The sequence below is a fragment of the Schistocerca americana genome, chromosome 2, assembly GCF_021461395.2.
Source record: "Schistocerca americana isolate TAMUIC-IGC-003095 chromosome 2, iqSchAmer2.1, whole genome shotgun sequence".
NCBI classification, from domain to species: Eukaryota; Metazoa; Arthropoda; class Insecta; order Orthoptera; family Acrididae; genus Schistocerca; species Schistocerca americana.
Genome location: NC_060120.1, coordinates 655,081,081 through 655,104,340, shown reverse-complemented (window position 1 = coordinate 655,104,340; position 23,260 = coordinate 655,081,081). Strand labels below are relative to the sequence as shown.

The following is a 23,260-nucleotide window of genomic DNA, read 5'->3' as shown; positions in this document are numbered from 1 at the left end:
CACCTCCTTCTCTTGAATCGAGCTCCAGCCATTGCCTAGTACACATCTGCAGAGCAACAAGTTAAGTATTTAGCTTTTTCTGTGTTTTCTTAGTAGTATATTTCTTAAATTTCATGTGTATATTTCTATTTAAGAGGTGTAATCTTGTGTTTTCTAACTATAAATTGTAGAGTCTGCACTCTGTAGCACAGTTGTCATTTCTTCTGAACAGATAGCTACGCAGCTCATAGGGCATCAGCCTCCATTGATGACATCTCAGAAGGGTAGCAAGTTGCATATCTAGGTTTCTGCCCGTGCATTTGTAGCCAGTTCTTAAGTTAGTAGTACTAGGATGGGTAGGATGTGTGCATACTGTGTGCAGATGCAGAAGAAGCTGGCCATAGTTCATGAACAGCTGAGTGTGTTTTTGGATTCAGTCATTCATCTTCAGGCTGCTGCCTCAGGGTAAGTGGTGGGAGAGAATCTAGCACATTGTAAGGGACACTTCAGATGTTGCTTGTTTCATCCAAGGGCTCTGCTACCGATGCACCTCCTAGTGTACCCGGCATGGTAGATCCACTCTCACAGCAGGGTGAGTGGCAGGTGGTAACATGTTTGTGTCACTTGAGGTGGAGGGCCAACATGAAGGCTGGCCATCTGGCCTTGACTGTTTGCCCTGTGAGCAAACAGGTGGCTGTTCCTCCAGCAGGGCCCAAGCAGGCACATAGAGGCAGGGGTTGGTTAGTTATCAGGAGCTCGAATGTTAGGCACCTTCTGGAGCTCCTCAGGGAAATAGCATACAGGGCAGGAAATAAAGGCAAAGTGCACTCAGTATGTCTGCTAAGGTGCCTCATATGAGATTTGGAAGGGGCCTTGCCTGTGACTACTGAGCATGCAGGGTCCAGTTGTCTGCAAGTTGTGGCACCAATGACAGCTGTCACTTGTGTCCTGAGGTATCCTCAGTTCATACAGGCACAGATGGTAAAGGCTGCTGGCCTTGCACGTGGGGTGCAAGCTGAGCTCACAGTTTGCAAGATTGTTCCCAGAGTTGATTGGTGTCCTTTGGTTTGAAGCCCAGTTGAGGGGCTCATCAAAAGGCTTCAACACCTCTGTTATGGTCTTGGCTGCAGATTTATGGACCTGCATTATTGGGCGGGGAATAATAGGACTCCCACTGATAGATCAGGTGTGCAGTACACAAGGAAAGCAGTTACCTGGGTAGCAGAATACTTGTTGAATGCACACGGGGGCAGATAATGAAATCAGTGAACATTCAAATAATGACACTAAAGCTGTCAAACAAAGTTCCCAAATTTATTACTCTCCAGGAAATTTCTCATTCTCAAATTATTCTTCGGACTGAGGATTGGCTGAAACCAAAGGTAAAGAGCTCTGAGATATTTAATAAAACATGGAATGTATATTAAAAAGACAGATTAGATGCTGTAGGAGGGGGAATGTTCACTGCAACTGACAAAAATATTCTCTATCTTGAGGTTGAATTTGAGTGGGACAGTGAAGTTACCTGGTCATGTGTAAGAGGTCTATTGAAATTTAGTTATTGTTGGATGATTTTACCAGCCACCAAATTCTGCTGTGACAGTTTTAGAGTCACTCATAGAGAGTCTATGATTGTTGGTGTGAAAATACGCAGATAATGGAACATAAATTGGAGGGGACTTTAACGTAGGGAGTATAGACTGGGATGTCTACAGATTCATTGAATGGGGTACAGACAGACAGTCTTGAATATGTCAGACTTTTGAATATATTTTCTGAAAACTGTCTTGAGCAGCTAGTTTGACAGCCCACACACAATGGAAATATTTTAGAGCTTGTAGTTGCAAATGGGCTTCACTTCATTGATGACATCTTTATAGAGGTAGGGATTAATGACCATGAGATCATAGTGATGATGGTTATTCAATTTAATAACTCAATCAAGAAGGCTAGAAGAGTATTTCCACTAGAAAGAGCAGTTAAGCAGTTGTTAGCATCCCACTTAGACAATGAATTGACATCATTTAGTTCCTGCATGATAGACATAGAAGAATTACGGGCAATGTTTGATCAGATTGTAAATTGTGCTCTATAGAAGTATTGCCAAGTAAGTGGATTAAGGTTGGAAAAGACCCACCGTGGTTTACCAGTGAAATTCAGAAAATGCTGAGGAAGCCAGGCTTTTCTACTCTCAGTTCAAAAGGGAATGTGCAAATAACAACAGGCAAAAGTTAGTAGTAATTCATGTGCCTGTAAAATTATTGATGTGTGAAGCATACAACATCTACCACCATTATACCTTCACAAAAGGTCTTGCTGAGAACACAAGAAAATTCTGGTTCTAAGTAAAATTGCTAATTGGGTCTAAGGCTGCTGTCCATTCACTTGTTGACTAGTGTGGTGTGGCAGTAGAAGATAGGAAAAGGAAAGCCAAAGTTTCAAATTTCACATTTAAAAAATTTTTTGTGCACGAGAATCATACAAACATACCATTGTTTGATCATCACACAAACTTCCGCATGAAGGACATAGAAGAAAGCATTCTTGGCATAGAGAAACAATTGAAAGAGGTGAAAGCAAATAAGTTGCCAGGTCTGTATGGAATCCTAATTTGGTTTAACAAAGAGTACTCTATGGCACTGTCCTCTTACTTAGCTTAAATTTATTGAGAATCTCTCATCTAGTGCAAAGCCAAAGTTATTGGAAAAAAGCACAGATGATTGTGTATATAAGAAGGATAAAAGAATGATCCCACAGAATTAAAGACCAGTATCCTCTGCATTAGTTTGCTGCATAATTCTTAAACAATATTCTCGGTTCAAACATAATAAATTTCCTTGAGATGGAAAAGCTTCTGTCCAGAATCAACACAGTTTTAGAAAGCATTGTTTGTGCAATGTCAGCTTGCCATTTTTGCACACAATATCCTATGACCTGTGGATGAAAGGCAACAGGCAGATTCCATATTCTTAGATTTCCAAAAAGCATTTGACACAGCACCACCACTGAAGACTTTCAATGAAGGTACAAGCATTTGTAATAGGTTCCCAGATATATAGGGGGCTTGAAGACTTCTTAAGTAATAGAACCCAGTATGTTGTCCTCAAGAGCAAGTGTTCATCTGAGACAAGGGTATTATCAGGTGTGCCCCAGGGAAGTGTGATAGGATTGCTATTATTTTATTTATACATAAATGATCAGCAGAGAAGGTGAGCAGCACTCTGTGGCTGTTTGTTGATGTCCTGTGGTGTACGGGAAGGTGTTATTGTTGACTGGCAGTAGGATGACACAAGCTGACTCAGACAAAATTTTTAGTTGGTGTGATAAATGGCACCTAGCTCTGAATGTAGAAAAATGTAAATTAATGCAGATGAGTAGGAAAAACAAACCTGTATGTTCAAAAACAGAGTTAGTAGTGTGCTGCTCGACACAGTTCCATTGATTAAATATCTAGGTATAACATTGCAAAGCGATATAAAATGGAATGAGCATGTAAGGATTATAGTAGGGAATGTGAATGGTTGACTTGGTTTATTGGAAGAATTTTAGGGACATGTGGTTCATCTGTAAAGGAGACTGTACGTAGAACACTACTGCAACCTATTCTTTAGTTCTTCTTCAGTGTTTGGGATTCCCATTAGGTCAGATTAAAGGGAGTCATCAAAGCAATTCAGAGATAGGCTGCTAGATTTTTTACCAGTAGGTTCAATCAACATGCAAGTATTACAGAGATGCTCCAGGAACTCAAATGGGAATCCCCAGAAGGAAGGCAATGTTATTTTTGAGGAACACTGTTGAGAAAATTGGGAGAAATGGCATCTGAAGCTGACTGCAGAATGAGTCTACTGTTGCCAATGTACATTTCGCATAAGCACCATGAAAACAAGATAAGACAAAAGAACTTAAGCTTGTACAGAGGCATATAGTCAGTCATTTTTCCCTTGCTCTATTTGAGAGTGGAACAGGTTATGAATTGACTAGTAGTGGTATAGAGTAATCTCTCCACACTCTGTATGGGGGCTTGTAGAGTACGTATGTAAATGTAGATGTAAGTGTAAATGTCCGCATGGTTCTTCAGGCATGTTGTCAAAACTACCTGGACCATTTCAGTCATCCTGAAAAAACATCCTTTCTTGCTGAGTTCCAAATGAACAAAAACAAGTTGGTGGGGTGCCAAATCTGGACTTTAGAATAATTCTCTGTAGGATAATTCAGGCACGGTGACATGGTATTTGACCAATGTCTCTCACAGAATTGGCAACATGTGACAAGATATATTGTCTTGGTGGATCACCTACGTATTGACCATTTTTCTTTGGATATGGTCAACACTAATCCTTAAATGTTTAAGTATTTATGCATAAAGTTTAATGCTCAACATTTTTCCAATATGTACAAACACTTTATGGGACACATCTCTTACATCAGAGAAGCCAATTTTACTGATGAGTGGCTCATGTTGGCCCTTTTTGGTCAAGAAGACAAGTTTGTTCATTTAATTTATTTTTTACTCTCTGGATCATACCAGAATTCCACGCCTTAACATTGGTTAGTCCTGTGTTAAAAAGAGTTGGATTAATCTTCAAATGTTCCAAAAGTCCATTATGAATTGTCACACCTTTCCTTTTGTTCACCTCACAAGACTTCTAATACCAACTTTGTGCACACCTTCTACATTTGCAAATCACCTATCATAATTCAGTGCATAACCAATTTCAACAAAGTTAAGATATAAATTTATTTATTTAGTGGTGATTATAGTTCTGAATGTACTACGTAAGACGTTGTATTGTATTGTACTGTATGGAACTCAGGACCTGCAAACGATGGAGAGGCTTTGTCTGCACCATAGCCTGCAGTGGTCAACAGCACCACCACAGGCTACAACTGCCCCACACTGAACCCAGGGTTATTGTGCAGTTCGGCCCCCAGTGGACACCCCCCCGCCCCCCTCCCACATGAACATCTCACACCAGACAAGTGTAACCCCAATGTTTGCATGGTAGAGTAAATACGGTGTACGTGTATCTGGAGAAAGTGTTGCACAGCATTGCTGACACAGTGTAAGTGAGGTGGAATAAGGGGAACCAGCCTGCATTCGCCGAGGCAGATAGTAAATCACCTTAAAACTATCCACAGACTGGCCGGCATACCGGACCTCAGCACTAATCAACCAGGCGGATTCATGCCGGGGATCAGCATGCCTTCCCACTCGGAAAGCAATGCGTTAGACTGCACGGTTAACCGGGCGGGTGTCACGTAAGACATACTGAAACTCTGTACTATGAATTGTCAATTAATTTAATATTTTTTATTGTATGGATGTTTGTCATTGTTTTATTTATATGTTTACACATCTCTCATGTCATTTGTTCCTTTTTCCTTAGCAAAACAGCATACATTACTGATATCATGATTACTCATTACTTTAAGTCAGATTTCTGTTTTGTATTTTTATGCAGCATTTAGTTGTTTCAATTTCATGCTCAATGATAAATTTTGTCTAAATAATCACATTGTCATAAACTTCATTTAGACTCTCAAAGTAGATGAGGCTGATCATGAGAAAACTGCATTCATCATCCCTGAGGGCCTGTATGAGTTTAAGGTAATGCCGTTTGGTTTGTGTAATGCACCAGCAACTTTTGAAAGGATGATGGATAATCTTCTGAGTCACCTGAAGTGGATGATGTGTCTTTGTTATTTAGATGACATTATAGTGTTCTCAGAGACATTTGATGAACACATAAAAAGACTGAAGGATTTTTTTTTTTTTTTTTTTTCCCCCAATTAGTCTACTGACTGGTTTGATGCGGCCCGCCACGAATTCCTTTCCTGTGCTAACCTCTTCATCTCAGAGTAGCACTTGCAACCTACGTCCTCAATTATTTGCTTGACGTATTCCAATCTCTGTCTTCCTCTACAGTTTTTGCCCTCTACAACTCCCTCTAGTACCATGGAAGTAATTCCCTCATCTCTTAGCAGATGTCCTATCATCCTGTCCCTTCTCCTTATCAGTGTTTTCCACATATTCCATTCCTCTCCGATTCTGCGTAGAACCTCCTCATTCCTTACCTTATCAGTCCACCTAATTTTCAACATTCGTCTATAGCACCACATCTCAAACACTTCGATTCTCTTCTGTTCCGGTTTTCCCACAGTCCATGTTTCACTACCATACAATGCTGTACTCCAGACGTACATGCTCAGAAATTTCTTCCTCAAATTAAGGCCGGTATTTGATATTAGTAGACTTCTCTTGGCCAGAAATGCCTTTTTTGCCATAGCGAGTCTGCTTTTGATGTCCTCCTTGCTCCGTCCGTCATTGGTTATTTTACTGCCTAGGTAGCAGAATTCCTTAACTTCATTGACTTCGTGACCATCAATCCTGATGAAACTTCCTGGCAGATTAAAACTGTGTGCCCGACCGAGACTCGAACTCGGGACCTTTGCCTTTCGCGGGCAAGTGCTCTACCAACTGAGCTACCGAAGCACGACTCACGTCCGGTACTCACAGCTTTACTTCTGCCAGTACCTCGTCTCCTACCTTCCAAACTTTACAGAAGCTCTCCTGCGAACCATGCAGAACTAGCACTCCTGAAAGAAAGGATATTGCGGAGACATGGCTTAGCCACAGCCTGGGGGATGTTTCCAGAATGAGATTTTCACTCTGCAGCGGAGTGTGCGCTGATATGAAACTTCCTGGCAGATTAAAACTGTGTGCCCGACCGAGACTCGAACTCGGGACCTTTGCCTTTCGCGGGCAAGTGCTCTACCAACTGAGCTACCGAAGCACGACTCACGTCCGGTACTCACAGCTTTACTTCTGCCAGTACCTCGTCTCCTACCTTCCAAACTTTACAGAAGCTCTCCTGCAGAGTGAAAATCTCATTCTGGAAACATCCCCCAGGCTGTGGCTAAGCCATGTCTCCGCAATATCCTTTCTTTCAGGAGTGCTAGTTCTGCATGGTTCGCAGGAGAGCTTCTGTAAAGTTTGGAAGGTAGGAGACGAGGTACTGGCAGAAGTAAAGCTGTGAGTACCGGACGTGAGTCGTGCTTCGGTAGCTCAGTTGGTAGAGCACTTGCCCGCGAAAGGCAAAGGTCCCGAGTTCGAGTCTCGGTCGGGCACACAGTTTTAATCTGCCAGGAAGTTTCATATCAGCGCACACTCCGCTGCAGAGTGAAAATCTCATTCTGGAAACATCCCCCAGGCTGTGGCTAAGCCATGTCTCCGCAATATCCTTTCTTTCAGGAGTGCTAGTTCTGCATGGTTCGCAGGAGAGCTTCTGTAAAGTTTGGAAGGTAGGAGACGAGGTACTGGCAGAAGTAAAGCTGTGAGTACCGGACGTGAGTCGTGCTTCGGTAGCTCAGTTGGTAGAGCACTTGCCCGCGAAAGGCAAAGGTCCCGAGTTCGAGTCTCGGTCGGGCACACAGTTTTAATCTGCCAGGAAGTTTCATATCAGCGCACACTCCGCTGCAGAGTGAAAATCTCATTCTGGAAACATCCCCCAGGCTGTGGCTAAGCCATGTCTCCGCAATATCCTTTCTTTCAGGAGTGCTAGTTCTGCATGGTTCGCAGGAGAGCTTCTGTAAAGTTTGGAAGGTAGGAGACGAGGTACTGGCAGAAGTAAAGCTGTGAGTACCGGACGTGAGTCGTGCTTCGGTAGCTCAGTTGGTAGAGCACTTGCCCGCGAAAGGCAAAGGTCCCGAGTTCGAGTCTCGGTCGGGCACACAGTTTTAATCTGCCAGGAAGTTTCATATCAGCGCACACTCCGCTGCAGAGTGAAAATCTCATTCTGGAAACATCCCCCAGGCTGTGGCTAAGCCATGTCTCCGCAATATCCTTTCTTTCAGGAGTGCTAGTTCTGCATGGTTCGCAGGAGAGCTTCTGTAAAGTTTGGAAGGTAGGAGACGAGGTACTGGCAGAAGTAAAGCTGTGAGTACCGGACGTGAGTCGTGCTTCGGTAGCTCAGTTGGTAGAGCACTTGCCCGCGAAAGGCAAAGGTCCCGAGTTCGAGTCTCGGTCGGGCACACAGTTTTAATCTGCCAGGAAGTTTCATATCAGCGCACACTCCGCTGCAGAGTGAAAATCTCATTCTGGAAACATCCCCCAGGCTGTGGCTAAGCCATGTCTCCGCAATATCCTTTCTTTCAGGAGTGCTAGTTCTGCATGGTTCGCAGGAGAGCTTCTGTAAAGTTTGGAAGGTAGGAGACGAGGTACTGGCAGAAGTAAAGCTGTGAGTACCGGACGTGAGTCGTGCTTCGGTAGCTCAGTTGGTAGAGCACTTGCCCGCGAAAGGCAAAGGTCCCGAGTTCGAGTCTCGGTCGGGCACACAGTTTTAATCTGCCAGGAAGTTTCATATCAGCGCACACTCCGCTGCAGAGTGAAAATCTCATTCTGGAAACATCCCCCAGGCTGTGGCTAAGCCATGTCTCCGCAATATCCTTTCTTTCAGGAGTGCTAGTTCTGCATGGTTCGCAGGAGAGCTTCTGTAAAGTTTGGAAGGTAGGAGACGAGGTACTGGCAGAAGTAAAGCTGTGAGTACCGGACGTGAGTCGTGCTTCGGTAGCTCAGTTGGTAGAGCACTTGCCCGCGAAAGGCAAAGGTCCCGAGTTCGAGTCTCGGTCGGGCACACAGTTTTAATCTGCCAGGAAGTTTCATATCAGCGCACACTCCGCTGCAGAGTGAAAATCTCATTCTGGAAACATCCCCCAGGCTGTGGCTAAGCCATGTCTCCGCAATATCCTTTCTTTCAGGAGTGCTAGTTCTGCATGGTTCGCAGGAGAGCTTCTGTAAAGTTTGGAAGGTAGGAGACGAGGTACTGGCAGAAGTAAAGCTGTGAGTACCGGACGTGAGTCGTGCTTCGGTAGCTCAGTTGGTAGAGCACTTGCCCGCGAAAGGCAAAGGTCCCGAGTTCGAGTCTCGGTCGGGCACACAGTTTTAATCTGCCAGGAAGTTTCATATCAGCGCACACTCCGCTGCAGAGTGAAAATCTCATTCTGGAAACATCCCCCAGGCTGTGGCTAAGCCATGTCTCCGCAATATCCTTTCTTTCAGGAGTGCTAGTTCTGCATGGTTCGCAGGAGAGCTTCTGTAAAGTTTGGAAGGTAGGAGACGAGGTACTGGCAGAAGTAAAGCTGTGAGTACCGGACGTGAGTCGTGCTTCGGTAGCTCAGTTGGTAGAGCACTTGCCCGCGAAAGGCAAAGGTCCCGAGTTCGAGTCTCGGTCGGGCACACAGTTTTAATCTGCCAGGAAGTTTCATATCAGCGCACACTCCGCTGCAGAGTGAAAATCTCATTCTGGAAACATCCCCCAGGCTGTGGCTAAGCCATGTCTCCGCAATATCCTTTCTTTCAGGAGTGCTAGTTCTGCATGGTTCGCAGGAGAGCTTCTGTAAAGTTTGGAAGGTAGGAGACGAGGTACTGGCAGAAGTAAAGCTGTGAGTACCGGACGTGAGTCGTGCTTCGGTAGCTCAGTTGGTAGAGCACTTGCCCGCGAAAGGCAAAGGTCCCGAGTTCGAGTCTCGGTCGGGCACACAGTTTTAATCTGCCAGGAAGTTTCATATCAGCGCACACTCCGCTGCAGAGTGAAAATCTCATTCTGGAAACATCCCCCAGGCTGTGGCTAAGCCATGTCTCCGCAATATCCTTTCTTTCAGGAGTGCTAGTTCTGCATGGTTCGCAGGAGAGCTTCTGTAAAGTTTGGAAGGTAGGAGACGAGGTACTGGCAGAAGTAAAGCAGTGAGTACCGGACGTGAGTCGTGCTTCGGTAGCTCAGTTGGTAGAGCACTTGCCTGCGAAAGGCAAAGGTCCCGAGTTCGAGTCTCGGTCGGGCACACAGTTTTAATCTGCCAGGAAGTTTCATATCAGCGCACACTCCGCTGCAGAGTGAAAATCTCATTCTGGAAACATCCCCCAGGCTGTGGCTAAGCCATGTCTCCGCAATATCCTTTCTTTCAGGAGTGCTAGTTCTGCATGGTTCGCAGGAGAGCTTCTGTAAAGTTTGGAAGGTAGGAGACGAGGTACTGGCAGAAGTAAAGCTGTGAGTACCGGACGTGAGTCGTGCTTCGGTAGCTCAGTTGGTAGAGCACTTGCCCGCGAAAGGCAAAGGTCCCGAGTTCGAGTCTCGGTCGGGCACACAGTTTTAATCTGCCAGGAAGTTTCATATCAGCGCACACTCCGCTGCAGAGTGAAAATCTCATTCTGGAAACATCCCCCAGGCTGTGGCTAAGCCATGTCTCCGCAATATCCTTTCTTTCAGGAGTGCTAGTTCTGCATGGTTCGCAGGAGAGCTTCTGTAAAGTTTGGAAGGTAGGAGACGAGGTACTGGCAGAAGTAAAGCTGTGAGTACCGGACGTGAGTCGTGCTTCGGTAGCTCAGTTGGTAGAGCACTTGCCCGCGAAAGGCAAAGGTCCCGAGTTCGAGTCTCGGTCGGGCACACAGTTTTAATCTGCCAGGAAGTTTCATATCAGCGCACACTCCGCTGCAGAGTGAAAATCTCATTCTGGAAACATCCCCCAGGCTGTGGCTAAGCCATGTCTCCGCAATATCCTTTCTTTCAGGAGTGCTAGTTCTGCATGGTTCGCAGGAGAGCTTCTGTAAAGTTTGGAAGGTAGGAGACGAGGTACTGGCAGAAGTAAAGCTGTGAGTACCGGACGTGAGTCGTGCTTCGGTAGCTCAGTTGGTAGAGCACTTGCCCGCGAAAGGCAAAGGTCCCGAGTTCGAGTCTCGGTCGGGCACACAGTTTTAATCTGCCAGGAAGTTTCATATCAGCGCACACTCCGCTGCAGAGTGAAAATCTCATTCTGGAAACATCCCCCAGGCTGTGGCTAAGCCATGTCTCCGCAATATCCTTTCTTTCAGGAGTGCTAGTTCTGCATGGTTCGCAGGAGAGCTTCTGTAAAGTTTGGAAGGTAGGAGACGAGGTACTGGCAGAAGTAAAGCTGTGAGTACCGGACGTGAGTCGTGCTTCGGTAGCTCAGTTGGTAGAGCACTTGCCCGCGAAAGGCAAAGGTCCCGAGTTCGAGTCTCGGTCGGGCACACAGTTTTAATCTGCCAGGAAGTTTCATATCAGCGCACACTCCGCTGCAGAGTGAAAATCTCATTCTGGAAACATCCCCCAGGCTGTGGCTAAGCCATGTCTCCGCAATATCCTTTCTTTCAGGAGTGCTAGTTCTGCATGGTTCGCAGGAGAGCTTCTGTAAAGTTTGGAAGGTAGGAGACGAGGTACTGGCAGAAGTAAAGCTGTGAGTACCGGACGTGAGTCGTGCTTCGGTAGCTCAGTTGGTAGAGCACTTGCCTGCGAAAGGCAAAGGTCCCGAGTTCGAGTCTCGGTCGGGCACACAGTTTTAATCTGCCAGGAAGTTTCATATCAGCGCACACTCCGCTGCAGAGTGAAAATCTCATTCTGGAAACATCCCCCAGGCTGTGGCTAAGCCATGTCTCCGCAATATCCTTTCTTTCAGGAGTGCTAGTTCTGCATGGTTCGCAGGAGAGCTTCTGTAAAGTTTGGAAGGTAGGAGACGAGGTACTGGCAGAAGTAAAGCTGTGAGTACCGGACGTGAGTCGTGCTTCGGTAGCTCAGTTGGTAGAGCACTTGCCCGCGAAAGGCAAAGGTCCCGAGTTCGAGTCTCGGTCGGGCACACAGTTTTAATCTGCCAGGAAGTTTCATATCAGCGCACACTCCGCTGCAGAGTGAAAATCTCATTCTGGAAACATCCCCCAGGCTGTGGCTAAGCCATGTCTCCGCAATATCCTTTCTTTCAGGAGTGCTAGTTCTGCATGGTTCGCAGGAGAGCTTCTGTAAAGTTTGGAAGGTAGGAGACGAGGTACTGGCAGAAGTAAAGCTGTGAGTACCGGACGTGAGTCGTGCTTCGGTAGCTCAGTTGGTAGAGCACTTGCCCGCGAAAGGCAAAGGTCCCGAGTTCGAGTCTCGGTCGGGCACACAGTTTTAATCTGCCAGGAAGTTTCATATCAGCGCACACTCCGCTGCAGAGTGAAAATCTCATTCTGGTGGCATCAATCCTGATGTTAAGTTTCTCGCTGTTCTCATTTCTACTACTTCTCATTACCTTCGTCTTTCTCCGATTTACTCTCAAACCATACTGTGTACTCATTAGACTGTTCATTCCGTTCAGCAGATCATTTAATTCTTCTTCACTTTCACTCAGGATAACAATGTCATCAGCGAATCGTATCATTGATATCCTTTCACCTTGTATTTTAATTCCACTCCTGAACCTTTCTTTTATTTCCATCATTGCTTCCTCGATGTACAGATTGAAGAGTAGGGGCGAAAGGCTACAGCCTTGTCTAACACCCTTCTTAATACGAGCACTTCGTTCTTGATCGTCCACTCTTATTATTCCCTCTTGGTTGTTGTACATATTGTATATGACCCGTCTCTCCCTATAGCTTACCCCTACTTTTTTCAGAATCTCGAACGGCTTGCACCATTTTATATTGTCGAACGCTTCTTCCAGGTCGACAAATCCTATGAAAGTGTTTTGATTTTTCTTTAGCCTTGCTTCCATTATTAGCCGTAACGTCAGAATTTCCTCTCTCATCCCTTTACTTTTTCTAAAGCCAAACTGATCATCACCTAGCGCATTCTCAATTTTCTTTTCCATTCTTCCGTATATTATTCTTGTAAGCAGCTTCGATGCATGAGCTGTTAAGCTGATTGTGCGATAATTCTCACACTTGTCAGCCCTTGCCATCTTCGGAATTGTGTGGATGATGCTTTTCCGAAAGTCAGATGGTATATCACCAGACTCATATATTCTACACACCAATGTGAGTAGTAGTTTTGTTGCCACTTCCCCCAATGATTTTAGAAATTCTGATGGAATGTTATCCATCCCTTCTGCCTTATTTGACCGTAAGTCCTCCAAAGCTCTTTTAAATTCCAATACTAATACTGGATCCCCTATTTCTTCTAAATCGACTCCTGTTTCTTCTTCTATCACATCAGACAAATCTTCACCCTCATAGAGGCTTTCAATGTATTCTTTCCACCTATCTGCTCTCACCTCTGCATTTAACAGTGGAATTCCCGTTGCACTCTTAATGTTACCACCGTTACTTTTAATGTCACCAAAGGTTGTTTTGACTTTCCTGTATGCTGAGTCTGTCCTTCCGACAATCATATCTTTTTCGGTGTCTTCACATTTTTCCTGCAGCCATTTCGTCTTAGCTTCCCTGCACTTCCTATTTATTTCATTCCTCAGCGACTTGTATTCCTTAAGTGTCTCCAACAAGGTGGACTGAAACTTAATCCAAGAAAGTGTCTCTTTGGAGCAAAATAAATCAAAATACTTGGACAACTTGTGTCAAATGAAGGTGTGCAGCTAGATCCGGAAAAGGTGAGATCTATAATGGAATTTCCTATTCTTAAAAGTATTAGAGATGTGAGAAGCTTCCTCTTATTACTGTAATTTTATCAAAGACTTTTGTATCAAAGCAAGGCCACTCCAAAAGTTGTTAAAAGCCAATGCTAAATTTATCTGGGGTGATGCTCAACAAGATTCTTTCAAAGTGCTGTGAAAACCTTTGCCTACTAACCCTGTACTTTGTCTGTATGATGAGAGGGCACCTACAGAACTACACACAGATGTCAGTGGGTATGGGATCAGTGGTCTGGTGCAAATTTCAGGTGGAAAAGAGAAGGTTATAGCCTATGCTTCTAGGACATTTACACAAGTCAAAAGAAACTACTCAACTACAGAAAGAGAATGTCTTGCTGGGCTCCGGGCCATGTGCAAATTTCGACAGTATCTCTATAGAAGGCCATTCATGGTTGTTACAGACCATCATTACTTTGTTAGTTGACAGGTCTTAAGGATCCAATAGGATGGGTGGGCACTAAGTCTTCAAGAGTATGACATTACCATAGTGTACAAAAGTGGAAGAAAACACCAAGATGCCGATTGTCTCTCAAGAAACCCTGTGCAAGACCATCAAGACTTTGATGATGATAGTAACTGTCTTGCTGCACTCCAGGATTTCTCTGCTGAGCAGAAGAAAGACGCCAAGATATCTCAAATTATGCTTGCCTTAAATCAGTCAGAGGATGTGAAAGGACAATTTCAGGTAGTTAATGGATTACTACGCTAGAAAAACTTTGATCCATTTGGAAAGAGGTGGCTACCAGTGATTCCTAAACACATGCACTTTGATGTTTTATAAAAATTCCATGACACACCTGAGGCTGGACATTTAGGATTTATTAAGACATATGATAGGATCCGCAAGAGATTTTTCTGGCCACTGTTGAGAGTGCCAGAGGAGAAAGGCAGTTCCTCAGAAACCACCTGGCTCGCTCATACCAATTCCACCAGCCGAAACGCCTTTCCAGCTTGTTGGGATTGACCTCCTCAGATGATTTCCAATGTCTGATAGTGGCAATAGATGGATTATTGTTTGTACTGATTATCTGATATGCTATGCCATTTCAAAAGCCATGCAAACAGCTGAAGCATTTGAGGTAGCCAAATTCATCATGGAAGACATTGTATTAAAACACAGTGCCCAAAGGTGATTAATTATGGATTGAGGGAAAGTTTTTCAGTCAAATCTTGTGACAGAGATAAACCATCAGTGCAACACTACTCATCACATGATGACTGACTACCATCTGCAAACTAATGGGCTTACTGAACACCTTAATAAGACCTTGGCCGACATGCTATCAATGTTCATCAATGTTGAGCAGAGCAACTGTGATGAGATGCTACTTTTTGTGATGTTTGCTTACAACGCCACAGGATTTATGCCATTTTTCCTGGTGCGTGGGCATGAGGCGACTACAGTGTTGGAGACTGTGTTTCCATTACATCCTGATGATGTGGACAACAGCTACATTGGCCAGCTGTTAGCCAGAGCTGAGGAAGCTTGGCAGTTAGCTCAACTCTGCATGCTGCAGGCTCAAGAAAACGATCGCCGAAAGTATGATGCTAGCCACCACCCTGTTGTCTACCAGCCAGATGACTTCATCTGGATCTTCACTCCTGTTCAGAAAGTTAATCTCTCTGAAAAGCTCTTCAGGCACTACTTTGGACCTTATAAGGTTGTAAGACAGTTGTCTCATGTTACTTATGAAGTTGAAGATTTCGACCCCGACACAAGACAATGAAAATCAGAGATATGGTCCACATCCTTCAAATGAAGCCCTATAAGGATCCTGCAACCCAGAGTAGAAGGGTAAATTTGAAGCTCCAGTGACAGGCGACAAGTGGAAAGGTGACAAAGAGCATAGTGACAAAGGAAGAAGATCACCTCCAGGGTGAACATCAGTCATCGGGAGTCAGAATACGCAGGACCGATGACTCGTTTCCGGACTAGGAGGATGTAACACCGATATGCTGTTCTCTTAAGGAGGGAGCAATGTTGCAGAAGAAGCTGAGTAGCACAGTCACTGTGGTGTAGTGGTTATGATAATACACTGTTGCATGGAGGCTCGTGAGTTCAAAACTCATTTGAACTGTATAATTTTAATTTCTATATTCAATTCAAGTACATCTAGAAGTATCCACAAATGTCAACAATCATTGTACTGGAATGTTCTGTAGCTGTATACATACCGTATGTGTTCTGGCTGGAGGCAGTTCGCTCCGCGCTCTTGTATGTGCAAGAGCGGAATAAACTTTTGTTAAGTGAAGTTAGTGTTTGTCATTCATCTAACTACACCTCCTTCTACGTGACAATATTGTGTGAACAATTCTGTACCTGTTTGGGGAGGGGGGGCCTGGTCTGACAGCCCACTGGACTATAATTGACACTGATAAAATCAATGTCACTGTTATCAGGGTTCAGGGTTGGTCATGTGACTTCATACTCTCCCATTTCAACAACCTGCTATATTATTACATTTGATTGTGGGCAGGAGTACCGTTATGTTGGAAATTAAAAGGTCTAGTTCCACACTGTTCTATAGTATGGCCAACAGATAATTATCCAGTATTTACAATTAAAGGATGAAGATCTTAATTATCAAACCTCATCCTTACAACAGGTGAATCCCTCTCATCCTGGAGTATGAGTGACATTCCCTTCCTTTTTAACCTTCCCCAATATATAAAATTCCTCCCTGAGGAAGGAACTATTAGTTCCAAAAGCCAGGATAGTTGCATATTTTTTCTCCCAAAGGGAAGGAATGGCAAGCTCTTCTGTCCATAATTTTAAATGTTGTGACTGGAACACTGTACTACTTATGCTCAGCTGGGATTCAGCAAGTCTGTACATAAATAATGGGCTTCCAAATGTCTAATGAGATTAGCAGTTAATCACAACACTCTTCTGGTAATGTGTATTGCACTAGGGATAGTGGATATGGAGTTTTCAGCTGTAGGATCATTTTTGGATGCCAATGAATGGTATGCATAAGGGCTTTTAATTACAACTGACAATTAGACTTTACTTTATAGGTGCTTATCTGTCAATATTTTTAATTTGCAGTCTCTTTATTCTCTGTTTGCTCATTTCATTCTTTTTCATAACAGTTTCATTACTCCATCTCACCTTAAAAATTATTGATGTGATGTCAAAAGGTGTGAATACTAATAACCATAACCCTTTGAGCCACATTTAGTTCTCAGTGTACAATCATTTCAGCTGCTCTAAAGTTTAAATATTATGATGAGTACACACTGTCATATGTAATACCAGAGCAGGTTTCAGCCATATACTGGATGATGCTACTTACCTTTCAGGGTTTATCAAATCAGTAACCTAGTTACTGATACTTAATTTAAGGAGATCCACTTCAGTTGTTCTAATATTTATTCAAACCAGCTGCTCGGTAGGAACACCAATGGCAGTGGTTGACTTTCCTACCATGCGACTGCCCAGCAGCAAACAGTTTCTGTCAGTATGCAATGATTAAAACTCTTGCACTGACTGGCCTGGTTGCATGTCATGTATTATCAAATACAATAATTTCATACACTTGAAGATGGAATTTTCAATCTTGAGCCCAATCGTGGTTTGAATAAATATTAGTACAACAGAAGTGTATCTCTTTAAATTAATCATCATGTCTCTCATTTGTGGATGACATACATACCAAACCTTACGCAAGCTAGTTGCTGTTAAGACTGCACAAACATATCTCTGTCATCTGCCCAACTCCACTAGAAAATTCGCTTCATCTCCACACCTTTATTTTATTTGCATTATGATCAGTATTCAAAACACATTTAGTATTTACTTACCACTTTTTAATAGGTAAATAGTAAGATGATCATACCTTCTTCTCCATATGGTGTTGACAAATGCAAACTCAACCAGTGACCCAAAAATGAATGCTGTGCACCCAAGAAACCAGATTTCACTGGCCTTTATGTAAGACACTTTGGGCAGCTGACTGCTGGTTTTTGATGACAGTGTAATGAATGTTAGCATAGTGCTTGTACCTGTTGAAAGATATTTCAGAACTAGAAGATGTGTATAACTGTAATAAATAATATGATAAACCACTCAAAAAAAGGAAAATACTGGGTCTGGTACGTTATTGACATTTAAATACTAACTTCTTTTACATTCAGACAATACTTCAAAATTTTGAGTGGAATACAAACAATGGAATATGCAAAGATAGTGATACAGTCAAGGTTTTGTACAACAGATAGACACACAAATAAGAAAAGGCACATGACAGCTCAGCTTATGAGCTTGCATCATCATAGTGTTGTGGCACAACTGAACAAAGAAGTTATGTTCAGTAGAAGAAATAAGAACAACAAGCAAGGGAGGAGGGAAAGGAAAAGGAGAAAAGGCAAGAATGGGACAATAACCCAGAGAGGGAGAGAGTGTAAGGGAAGGGGATGAAAAATGGCATTAGAGATTAGATTAGATTAGATTAATACTAGTTCCATGGATCATGAATACGATATTTCGTAATGATGTGGAACGAGTCAAATTTTCCAATACATGACATAATTAAGCTAATTTAACAACATACTTAAGTTAATATAACAACTTTTTATTTTTTTTGTTTTTTTTTTTTACTTTTTTAAATTTTTTTTAAAATAATTTTTCCCCCTTAATTTATATCTAAAAATTCCTCTATGGAGTAGAAGGAGTTGTCATTCAGAAATTCTTTTAATTTCTCCTTAAATACTTGTTGGTTATCTGCCAGACCTTTGATACTATTTGGTAAGTGACCAAAGACTTTAGTGGCAGCATAATTCACCCTTTTCTGTGCCAAAGCTAGATTTAATCTTGAATAGTGAAGATCATCCTTTCTCCTAGTATTGTAGTTATGCACACTGCTATTACTTTTGAATTGGGTTTGGTTGTTAATAAAAAATTTCATAAGGGAGTATATATACTGAGAAGCTACTGTGAATATCCCTAGATCCTTAAATAAATGTCTGCAGGATGATCTTGGATGGACTCTAGCTATTATTCTGATTACACGATTTTGTGCAATAAATACTTTATTCCTCAGTGATGAATTACCCCAAAATATGATACCATATGAAAGCAATGAGTGAAAATAGGCGTAGTAAGCTAATTTACTAAGATGTTTATCACCAAAATTTGCAATGACCCTTATTGCATAAGTAGCTGAACTCAAACGTTTCAGCAGATCATCAATGTGTTTCTTCCAATTTAATCTCTCATCAATGGACACACCGAAAAATTTGGAATATTCTACCTTAGCTATATGCTTCTGATTAAGGTCTATATTTATTAATGGCGTCATACCATTCACCGTACGGAACTGTATGTACTGTGTCTTATCAAAATTCAGTGTGAGTCCGTTTACAAGGAACCACTTAGTAATTTTCTGAAAGACAGTATTGACAATTTCATCAGTTAATTCTTGTTTGTCAGGTGTGATTACTATACTTGTATCATCAGCAAAGAGAACTAACTTTGCCTCTTCATGAATATAGAATGGCAAGTCATTAATATATATTAAGAACAACAAAGGACCCAAGACTGACCCTTGTGGAATCCCATTCTTGATAGTTCACCAGTTTGAGGAATGTGCTGATCTTTGTATATTATGAGAACTGCCTATTTCAACTTTCTGCACTCGTCCAGTTAGGTACGAATTGAACCATTTGTGCACTGTCCCACTCATGCCACAATATTTGAGCTTGTCTAGCAGAATTTCATGATTTACACAATTAAAAGCCTTTGAGAGATCACAAAAAATCTCAATGCGTGGTGTTCGGTTATTCAGATCATTCGAAATTTGATTGGTGAAAGCATGTATGGCATTTTCTGTTGAAAAACCTTTCTGGAAACCAAACTGACAATTTGTTAGTACTTCATTTTTACAGGTATGTGAAGCTACTCTTGAATACATTACTTTCTCAAAAATTTTGGATAAAGCTGTTAGAAGGGAGACTGGACGGTAATTGTTGACATCAGATCTATCCCCCTTTTTATGCAAAGGTATAACAATAGCATATTTCAGTCTATCAGGGAAAATGCCCTGTTCCAGAGAGCTATTACACAGGTGGCTGAGAATCTTACTTACCTGTTGAGAACAAGCTTTTAGTATTTTGCTGGAAATGCCATCAATTCCATGTGAGTTTTTGCTTTTAAGCAAGTTTATTATTTTCCTAATTTCAGAGGGAGAAGTGGGTGAGATTTCAATTGTATCAAATTGCATAGGTGTGGCCTCTTCCATTAACAGCCTTGCATCTTCTAATGAACACCTGGATCCTACTATATCCACAACATTTAGAAAATGATTATTAAAAATATTTTCAACTTCTGACTTTTTGTTCGTAAAGGTTTCATTCAATTTGATGGTAATACTGTCTTCCTGTGCTCTTGGTTGACCTGTTTCTCTTTTAATAATATTCCAAATTGTTTTAATTTTATTATCAGAGTTGCTGATTTCAGACATGATACACATACTTCTGGATTTTTTAATAACTTTTCTTAATATAACACAGTAGTTTTTATAATGTTTGATAGTTTCTGGGTCACTACTCTTTCTTGCTGTCAGATACATTTCCCTTTTCCAGTTACAAGATATTTTTATACCCTTAGTAAGCCATGGTTTGTTACAAGGTTTCTTACAAGTATATTTAACTATTTTCTTGGGGAAGCAGTTTTCAAATGCATTTACAAAAATGTCATGAAATAAATTATATTTTAAATTGGCATCAGGTTCACGGTACACCTCATCCCAGTCTAACTGCTGTAGGCTTTCCCTGAAATTTGCAATTGTTAAATCGTTGACTGAACGTACTACTTTGGAGGACTGTTTAGTATTGCTGAATGGAGCTATGTCATATATTGGAACTAGCTGTGCACCTTGATCAGAAAGACCATTCTCAACAGGCTGAGCATTTATCTGGTTAAACTTATCTTGGTCTATAAAGAAGTTATCTATCAGTGAGCTGCTATCCTTTACCACCCGAGTAGGAAAATCAATAACGGGTGTCAAATTGAAAGAACCGAGTAATACTTCAAGGTCATTTTTCCTATTACCCTCTTTCAGAGAATCTACATTGAAGTCCCCACAAATAATAATTTGCTTCCCCCTGTCTGACAGACAGGGAGTCCAAATTTTTCAGAAATAGATGAAAATTTCCTGACGGGGACCTATATACAGTTACAGTTATAAATGTGCCTTTATTTAATTTAAGCTCACAGGCACATGGTTCTATATGTTTCTCTACACAAAACTTTTTTGTTTCTATACTTTTTGCACAATGATAACTTTTGACATATATGGCAACTCCTCTTTTCTCCATATTTTCTCTCATTACATGTGCAGAGAGCTTATATCCACTTACATTTACCTTATCCATATTAGTAACAATGTGATGCTCAGACAGGCATAGTATACCTATTTCATCCTCAGCTTCTAAATCTTCTAAACAAACCAGAAGCTCATCTATTTTATTCTTTAAACTCCCAATATTTTGATGAAATATACTTACATTATTTTTAATTATACTTTTATGAGAACCTTTCCTTATTCTAACATTTGCAGTACTCTCCTGTCTGAATTTCTCATTGTGCTTAGACCTAGTTCCTATACCAGTGGTCACGTGGTGTTCAGAGAGGCAGATTATGTCAACTGGGTTGGCTGACTTTAATTCATCAATGCAATTACCTAGGACTGAGATACAAGTTGGTGGAGATAAAATTTCTGGTGATTGGTGAAAATTTATAACTGACAGCCGTGATTGGTGATCCAATGTGCTAGAATTGTGCTGTTTAATTTCTTTCCTAAACTGAAGATTTGTTTCAATCCTGACCTCTCGTAGAACTTGACATCTTTCTGTCTTACCTACCCAAAAAAAGGTGCTGCTCCAACACCTGTAACCACTGGTATTTTACCATTCATGGCAGTGCCTTCCCCCCTTAAATTTCCTGCTATTACCCCAGCCAGTTTCCCCTTCCCTTTCCTGTTGAGATGTAGGCCGTGCCTGGTATAGTCCCACCTACTGAGAGAATCAACAGGAACCACACCAATATGAGCCCCTGCACCCGACCCAAGCAGCCGTTCCAACTCCAAATTAACTCTCCCAACAGAAGAGTTCAAATGAGGCCGGTCATGGCGTCTCAGGACAGGTACAAATTCAACATTGGTGTGTCTCGATGCCGACGCAATCCTTACCAGGTCACACTCTATACTGTACCCAGGATCTCTGTCGATGCTGTTCCCTGGCCCTCCCACAATAACCACAGTGTCTTCCCTGGTAAATCCTTTACAGAGTGAACCTAAATCCTCTGTCATCTGATCCACACTAGCACTTGGTTTGAAAAAATTTGTGACCTGGTATTCTGGTCCTAATTCCTCCTGCAGAAGTTGGCCTACACCTCTGGCATGAGAACTGCCTAACAACAAAACTTTCTTCCTTTTCAATGACTTTCCTACATTCTTTTTCAATTTCCTATTGAAAGTTTGTTGTGTCCTGTCTACACCTACCTCTGCTTGAGGCTCATCAGTTTCTAACTGAAGCAACAGGTCAAACTTATTTTTGACATTCACCACAAAACTGTCAGACTTAGTTCTAGGCCTGTTCCTTCTGTTACCTGTTGCCACTTCCCACCTCTCTTTGCCCTTCTCCCTCCTTAACCTGTCCAGATCTTCCCTAGCCTGATCTAGCTCAGCCTGAAGGGCAGCAATTTTCCCCTCCTGTTCCACTATCTTCCTATCTCTGCTGCAAATCCTACATAACCACTGATGAGCCCGATCCACTTCCCTGACACCCACACCACTGCAGTCCCTCCAGTTAAAAAAACTACTGCAACCATCACACCAAACCCCGGAACTAACAATTCTACGGCAAGTCAGGCACTTCTCACTCATGGCAAAAATAATACTTTAGCTAGAATAAATCAATTAAATTACCGAAAATCAAAAAAAGACGTTACAAGAATTAAGCCTATTCATAAATGTATATAAGCTAGTTTCTCATTTAAAATTCTGCTGTTTTTCTGAGATCTGTATTAAAACAATGAAGGTATATGCTATTTATTATATATTTGACTCGATGGAATGAAAAAAAGGACAATTAAACGAGATACTTTGAGTTTGATTCTCCAAAAACGTTACGAGAATTAAGCCTATAAACAAATGTATATAAGCAAGTTTCTGATATAAGGTTACGCTGTTTTTCAGAAATCTGTTTTAAAACAATGAAGTCATACGCTATTTACGGTAGTTTACTTATTTGTTACCGAGAAACTAGTTAAATTACCGTGAAACAAGAAACAAACACGTTTACAAAATTTAAGCCTAAGCGCGACTTCGCGAAGTTACGATCTTTTCGTGTTTTCCGAAAAAATACGCAAAGAAAAGTCAAACCTTCAACGGCAAGACAAAACGATACACTAATGCACGTATTTAATTTGTTATCGGCGTTAAACTAAATTATATTCCTGTCTAAATCACTTAACTTTCTGGAAATAGTTTCTGGCGTCACTTACTCGGCGGCCATCTTGGAAACTGAGAGAGGTCTTTGTAGCGTAATCAGATACAGGAGTGTGCTGCACAAAGTTGAATATGAAGTGAGAATTTGGCAAGAGGGGGACAAGATGGAAAAAGGAATGAGGAAGACCCCTCTTCCACCCCTTCAATCTTTGATTACAGTTTTATTGGTAGAAGCAAGAACACTTTTATCTCATAATGTGCAACCAACTAATGTAAGTGTTCTCCTTAGAGTGAGCTCTTTGGTGCCATAACACTATCCTATTTTCTTGATGCCCTTCCCTCTCCTAGATCTTTTCTCACCCTTCCCTTGACACCTCATCTCCCTTCATCACTTCCATATTCATCTCATCTGCTATGCCTGATAA

General features: G+C 42.0%; 1 protein-coding gene across 1 annotated transcript in view; it reads right to left on the bottom strand.

Moving 5' to 3' along the window:
• The window catches only part of LOC124595064 (pH-sensitive chloride channel 2-like), a 311,686-nt gene that overhangs the window by 13,416 nt on the left and 275,010 nt on the right, over nucleotides 1-23,260 (bottom strand). Inside the window, exon 8 of the mRNA XM_047133641.1 lies at nucleotides 17,226-17,391. Coding sequence (XP_046989597.1) covers nucleotides 17,226-17,391 — 166 coding nt within the window. The remainder of the gene's footprint in view (nucleotides 1-17,225; nucleotides 17,392-23,260) is intronic.